At 36.8% G+C, this 7540-nt stretch overlaps 1 protein-coding gene across 3 annotated transcripts in view; it reads right to left on the bottom strand.

Annotated features, from left to right (window-relative positions):
- cep89 (centrosomal protein 89) overlaps positions 1-7540 on the bottom strand; it is a 58023-nt gene that overhangs the window by 36791 nt on the left and 13692 nt on the right. For 2 of the 3 annotated variants that reach the window (XM_085437751.1, XM_085437828.1), the window contains 2 exons: positions 6651-6792; positions 4533-4622 (listed from right to left, as the gene is read on the bottom strand). In XM_085437751.1, coding sequence (XP_085293877.1) covers positions 4533-4622; positions 6651-6792 — 232 coding nt within the window. Of the gene's footprint in view, positions 1-4110; positions 4338-4532; positions 4623-6650; positions 6793-7540 lie in introns of those variants that run through there. The other variant, XM_085437856.1, reaches the window with a different exon arrangement.

Below are 7540 nucleotides of genomic sequence, written 5' to 3'. Positions count from 1 at the left end.
GCAACACATATTACAATCACCGCAGGCTGACAGTAATCACCAAGAGCAAGAGCTGTTCATTAAAAAGAAAGCAACTGTTAGTACCTGCTAGTATTTCACGTTTGTATTAAAACGGAACCTGTGATAGAAAACCTCTGATCTCAATCAGTTATCATCTATTTAAGTAACTGAGCTTTTAGAGCAAGTCCACATAAGCTGCAATGAGAGAAAGAACAAAAAGGACTTTAGCAGGTGTGAAGATAAGGGGACAAGAATAACCTTCACAATTCCATTTTGATGCTTTTCATTGAGTTGCCTGGGTTGAGGTCGGGTACTAAAGGTTCCTGCCTGGTAATTCAACACTCAAGTCTAATCTTTCCTGAGGATAAAATTCATTCATTCATTCATTCTCACAAAGAGTGAAAAAGCTTACTTCCCTATTGCTGTTATTGTATACTTTTCTGCTGTTACAAATGTTTGCCTTGATTTGCCCTCGATGTTTTCCAATTCTAAAAACTTGTGACTTGTTTATGTTTATGTGCACCAAATCCTGTTATCATGTGGCCTAGACAACTTCAAAGATTGGTTTATCTGGTCATTTTAACATTAGTGGGTTTTTACCCCTTTGATGGCTTTGAAATTTCTTCATCACAACTATCAGGAATTTATCAGACTATCATTTACTATTCCATTTACTCATTTTTGTTTTTTAATTAACAAAAATAAAAACATTTTGCTATTTAAATTGAAATTGAAGCCGAAATATGAGTGGGGTATAAACTAGCATTTAAGTCTTTTTTCATGCTTTTCATATGTGGATGCTTTTTTTCTTTCAGAAATAACAGTCATAAATGTTCATAGCTCTTTGAAGAATACGAAGTCTGCAGACCACTGACATGACAAAAGCTTTACTATCATCTTTGGGCTTCAAATCAGCAGGTTTCCGCTGATCTTTGTTACTGGGGATTTCTTCCTTCAATCTTCTTTTCATCTAGAAAAAAAAAGGCTCAACAGGCTTTAAATCTGGTGACTGGCTTGGCTGTCACTGATAAAGCGTTGGCTGCACAGGCAATGTGCTTAATGCCACTGTATTTTTGGAAGGCCTGTTAAATGAGACAGGGGAATTGCTTCATGCATAGACAAACTAAATGTTTGTGTATACTTTTGAAATGATTCTATTATAGCAGGGATGGACAATTAATTTTCCCAAGGGTCCACAGGAGAAACTGGGACTGTCGTGGAGGACTTCACCAACAAGCTTATAAAGAGATCAAATTAATACTAAGCAGAACTGAGTTCAGCTTGTTAAAATCAATTGCCCATCCCTGTTTTACTGCCACACAGAACATGCCCATAACATTTTATTAGCTCCTTCATATTTGATGAGGTTTGAATCACATGTATTCTTCAGTCTTTCTTTCACTTTCACTTTGAGAAATTTTGGTTTCATTAGTTCATTAAACATTTGCTCCAAACATGCATAATTCCAATCTAGTGGTATGCCATAAGAGGTATGAATCTCTGTTATTCCCTACAGTAAGTTTTCTTTGAACTGCAGATTGTGATGCTATCCACTCTCAAACTGTTGGTGATATCAGTGATGGTTAAGGGTTGTTGTTTGTTTTTTTTACAGCTCTCCAAATTTTTCTGTTATCAGCTGCAGTTTTTCTCCGTAGAGGGACCTGCCCTGTGTTCACTTGTTTTGTTTTGTTTTCTATAAAATTGTCCACAATGCTGTGCTAAATAGATCAATTTCCTCTGCTATCATTCCCAGTGACTGTTATTCCTCCTTATCAAAGAGGTGTCTTTTTTTGTCCTAGTCAGTTTTCCAGGTCTTTATGTCTAAGCCCTATAGAGCCACTAAATCCATTTTCAACTGAAGAAAAGCCTGAGAAAAAAAGACTGGATAGCCACTACACTTCTGTGCACTACAAACAAAGAAAATGCAAAAAATGAAACATCTCACAATCATTACTGGCATAACTTAACTAACTTAACTAACTAATAACTAACTGCTGTACAACTGAAAGTGGAGCAATGAATGCACTTTTTTCTGTGAAACAGTAAAGTACACAAACGAATTATCATAGTTGCTGTTTTTATCCAAATATTTCAGTTAAAATATAACAGAAGCATAATATTTTTCTTAACATACTTTTAGAGTATGTATTTCCCTTCCACCCTCCTTTCGTGGTATTTTATATTGTGAAACTGGGTTACTGGCTATTTGTGATAATGCATTATTTACTGTAACAGGCTAAGCCACACTAATTATTTCCATTATTTAATTTCTCCACAATTGAGGCTTTTGAAAAAGAATGATGTAAGTAGTGCAGTACAGACAAGAACAATAACATGTATGCAGTCCTGTTATAAATAGAAATGAGTAAAAACAGCAACCACTGATATTAACCTACCATTGCATCATATTTGCTTAAGTAAACTCTAAATACTTTAAACACTGATTAGGTGAGAAATAAAAAAGACAACACAGGGATATTTATCTGCTCTAGCTGGTGTGAATGTCCTCAAAAATGTGAACTGGGATACACCAGTCTGAAATGGGTTTGTATATTTTTTCCTGTACAATCCAGGTGTTTGGTACAGAAGGGAGCAGGTTACAGAAAGGCAACATAGCTGTGACTCACAGAGCAAATAAGAGAATGTAAACACTCAGTGACTCGTTTAATTAATCTATGAACTCATCTTAATTAAATTATGTGTATGGTTTCTTTATATAATACAATGTGATGACGCAAATGCCGACCATATTACGTTATGGTTGGCTTACAACAACGTGATGTGTGACAAATACAAGGTAAAAACCAAGACTCTTTAACCCTACACTAAAAGGGATCAAAACATTTTGGAGGAATAATGTTCCATCCATCCAGCAGAGTTTCAGAGACTTTCAGAATCAGTGCCAATGTGTGTTCGGGCTATTCTTGCAGCAGGCAGTGGTCAAACAATAAGTGCTGATACTCTATCAGGACTTCAATTTGGTTCTTATTTCATTTTAAAATTGTGTTGAAGACAATTCCTAAGCCATAATGCTTTTGTGAAACCACTACAAACCTTAAAGTCCACCTTTATGTCAGATTTTTTTTTGTGTTACTATTAGGAAAAGAGGGGAAAATGTTTTTTACCACAACATTTACAGCTCTCCTTTTTTCATGGTCTGATCACCAACTATGAGATTTGCATTCACACACGTACACACACATACACTTCTCTCTCTCTCTCTCTCTCTCTCCCTATGAGCTGTTGCTATAGAGACCCTAATAAAATTGTTAAACCCACTGAGATGTTTTTCCTTGCTCTGGTTTGAGTGACAAGAGCTACTGACAGAACACACATACCACTGGCCGCTGAGCAAGGCACTATAGCTAGTGTCATGTTTTTTTCATCATAATAAACAATTACAAAAGAAGAATGCACAACTGTACAGTAGCTGATGGTGTACAACAACTGTCAACCACAGTGGAAAGATTCATATCAGCAGAAAAGGCTACCATGGTGATTTACTATAATAGGCTTCATTTTATTTCTGTGGGAATGGTGGGATCAATGTGGTCTTGCCAAAGAATGAACAAGGAAGAAAGAGGCTCTGTGTTCTAATCTACAATTACCTATGCTCATGCATGTGTCTGGTACTGACAACTACATGCAAGTGCAATACTGTACACGAGGGATGAGATTTCATGGCATAATAGTTTAATTTAAACTCTAATTAATTTGAATTCATGTATAATTATAAGTCAACTGAAAACAAAATTAAATGAAAGTAATCTAAAACTGAACTAAAGAACCCATGGCCTGGTGGGGATTGAATCAGGATTTTTAGAAAGGGACAAACATAAAGGAAAAGTGCTGACAGGCAAAGTGAGAAAATGCATGTAAAATAGCACATAACAGCAGTATGTTCTCTATGACCACAGTCATAGAGCACAAACGGCACCCCTTTATAACCTCTGATCATTATCATTATACTGGTGCTTTCTTTACATGAAACATGCTTACAATGTATGGTCCTAATTGCATGAGCTCTTAAAAATGAGAAGATTATCTAAGATACTTGACTTGACCCACTCAAGTCAGCATAAGAGAAAGCAATCTGCAAGACACAAGTGTTCATCAATTTATTCGTTGCGAGTAGTGGAGGCTGACAAGCAGATGGTTTATCAATTCCAGTAGAGTGGGCTGATCAATAGACACCAGACATGAGGACTGAAACTGGAACGTTATGTTTCAGCCTGATCAGTTGAGGCACCAGATGAACCAAATGTGTTGTTCAAAAGCTTGCCAAGCATCAGAGGTTAAGATCAAATTAACCTGCCTGCCACGTAGCAGTGCAGCTTCTGGGAATACATTAAGAGAGTTCTGGCTCCTTAATCATATGTGCAGACATTATTAAGACAAACCAAACCCACTGTAGCCAGTGAGCCAGATTTGACTTTTTAAAACCACTGATGTATGATTCTTGTGTGAAAAAAAAAGTGTTTACAGGGGAGGTGACTGTATTCTGAAAGTGATGTTTTAATAAACAAACTTACTTTGACTTCTTCTTGTAGTTTTCCAAATCGAACTGTGCCACTGAGAATCCTGCTGATGAATCTCTGCTTTTCCTGCTGAAGAGATGATGCCTAGGGAGGCAGACAGGGAAGATGGCGGGTTACTGAGCTAAAAAAGGAACACAGAGGGAGGGTTAAACACACAATTGGATAAAGGAAGTGAGGGATTATGGGAGAATTGGATAAAGGAAATGAATGAAAGACGTCAAACTGTTGCCAATTTACAGAAATCCTGTGCAGCCAAATGGGTGAGGCACAAAAGCTGTCTAACTTCAGGACAGTATAACCAATCTGCAGACTTGTACTAGGTTGGATAAGGATGGATAAGAAAATACTCACTCATTATTACCTACTAAGTAACTGTGTGAATCAAGATTTCATAAAAAGTCAAAGTCAGCTAAGGCTCCCCCATGCCAGTCATTCTCAGATTATTGGTCATGACTCTTTAGAACTCCAAAAACACAAAAAGTAACCGTGAGTCTTCTTTAACTCTGCAATAATCATAGTGCTTTATAGGCAACTATGTATAAATTTAAAAAAAAATAAAATGTTTTCAGCATTTAAAACATTTCTACTGCTTACATAACATACATAATCACAATGCTTAAAAAAAACCCAGATAATATATACCCAGTTATATAATGCCAGAGGTGGAAAATCAGACAGTTCGGTTCCTGTACGCCTTACACACTTTTTGGTCTGATTTATACAATTGCTTTGACTGAAAAAACCTTTACGTTATCTTCTCTGTGCGTGTACCTTGTCTGAATAATGAAAGTATACAACAGAGATATACACAGAGATATGCATACATGTGAGGATCATTTGTGAGGATCATTTTAACAATAGAAGACTGGAAAACTGCTGCCTGTCTGTGGGGTCACAATTTTGGGTAAAAAATATGGATCCATCCTGTCTTGTATCAAAAACAAGGTGCCAGTGGTGGAGGTGCTATAATGGTATGGGGGATATTTTCTTGACACACTTTGGGTTCCTCAGTACATCACTGGGCATAATTTAAATTCCGCACCCTGCACAAGTATTGTCGCTGACCATGTTCATCATCTCTCATCACCACACTGTACCCAGCTTCTCATGGCTGCTTCTAGCAAAATAATGCATCATGTCACAAAGTTCCAATAATCTCAAACTGTTTTTTTAACATGACACTGAATCAAATGCACACTTTTGTCACCTATCCTCAGGGGCACCTCCTCCAAAAACATTTCTTAGGGGCGGCTATATGGGAGCCACTAAAAATACTGGGCTGGCACTCCAAAAACAGAATTTCCAGTTTTATTACACTGTTATCAAATACTACTTGAAAAATATGGCAAAAAAGAGAGAAAGAATAGTATTATATGGCTAGTTAATTTTCTGCTATTAAATTATTAAATTTGCTATCTCTGAAAACAGGTGCATGTGAAAACCAAATAAGATTTTGGAATCATTAATAATTCAGTTTTAATTGATCAGTTGACTGATTATCTGGAAGTCCTAACCATCAATTTAATGATTCTCAGCAGAGCTGAGGAGAAGGAGCTTAAGATTCTTTCTCCTAGAATGGAGTTAATTTTAAGAGCAAACTTGTTCAGGAAATACAAATAAGCATTAGATAATGTCAGTGAATGTGAGTGTGAGTGGTTGCCTGTCTATGTTGGCCCTGAGATGTACCAGTAATCTATCCAGGGACTGGTCCCAGGTTTTCTGCAACCTTATGACATTATTACCAACAAATTTTGAGGGGTAGCCAGTCTGATTTGCATCTGCCAGCAGTTTTTGGGTGCCTATTAGTTTTTCTGTGACTATTTTTAAAATCCAAAATCCTACCTGCCTCCAGACCTGTTGCAACCCTTATGAAATACCTTTACACCTTAACTACTGAATTTTGTTGTCATTTCGGATCAATTGTCTGTAAACAGCAACCAAAGCTGGCATTACTACAAACAGCTTAATTAGTAAGTGAATGAATTGATACTTAATATTCAGTATATTTAGACCTTTTTTTTTATCAAAGGAAAGTTTCAAGACCCTCATGTTTGTGCATCTATTCAGTGTCACATGTGGTACAAAATCTTTTTACAGTAGCATCAGTAGTACCATGTGTAATAGTTGGTCTCTCTCCTGGGAAATGTGTTCTGCCACAGAAATGACAGCTCCCAGGTAGTGCCGTGTCTTTTCCTCCTTTAACACACACTCTTCCTTTTGTTGCTTCAACATACTCATTCTTCTTTCAGCCTTCCTAATTGATGGAAAGATAGGCGAGTGAGGAAGGGAATTGATTAAAGAGTATTAAAAGAGGACCAAAAACACAGAAAAGAGAGAAAGAGAAAGTATGGGGGCACGAGAATGGAGTGCGAAAGGGAGGTTTGGTGAAAACATGGTAAAGAAAAATAAGCAGGGGTTAAGAAAAGGGAAAGCAGCAGATAGAAGGGTTAAATAAGAAGAAGGACAATAGGTTAGCTGGATGATACTTGAGATCATGCCATCTGCACAAGGTGGGGGGAAATGTTGGTTATTAAACACCTTTTGACAGACTTCACACTTCATATTGAAAGAGTTCACATTAATCTCAGCACAAATCTACTGGGAAACGAAGGCTCCAGACCAGAACATATTTAAGTACAGCTGCAATCCCTTGCAATCCCTACAGTTAATTAATTATAATTATACTAGGTGTCAAAACATTAGACAAACAGGACAAAAGAATGAATCACCAGCTACAATGTTGGACAGAAATCTAGAAAAGAAAAAAATAAATTAATAATAATTAAATTAATAAAGTGATTATATGAAAATAGAAAGTTCTCCTGTCTCCCATCAGACGAGCTTGTTGGCACTGATCCTCACATAGGATATGAACCACATTTTCCCACATGAAAGTCATGTGCATAACACTTACTAAGTGGACTTCTTCCATATTACTTTATATAGGTTGGATTTTTTTTATTTAAAAAAACCTTAACACAGAGCTCAGTGGATGTGCAGGA

The sequence above is a fragment of the Copadichromis virginalis genome, linkage group LG1, assembly GCF_057382275.1.
Source record: "Copadichromis virginalis isolate Kocher_CV1m ecotype Utaka linkage group LG1, C_Virginalis_male_GT1.1, whole genome shotgun sequence".
NCBI lineage: Eukaryota > Metazoa > Chordata > Actinopteri > Cichliformes > Cichlidae > Copadichromis > Copadichromis virginalis.
Note: the sequence above shows the minus strand (reverse complement) of the source record. Positions and strands in the feature narration are given on the sequence as shown.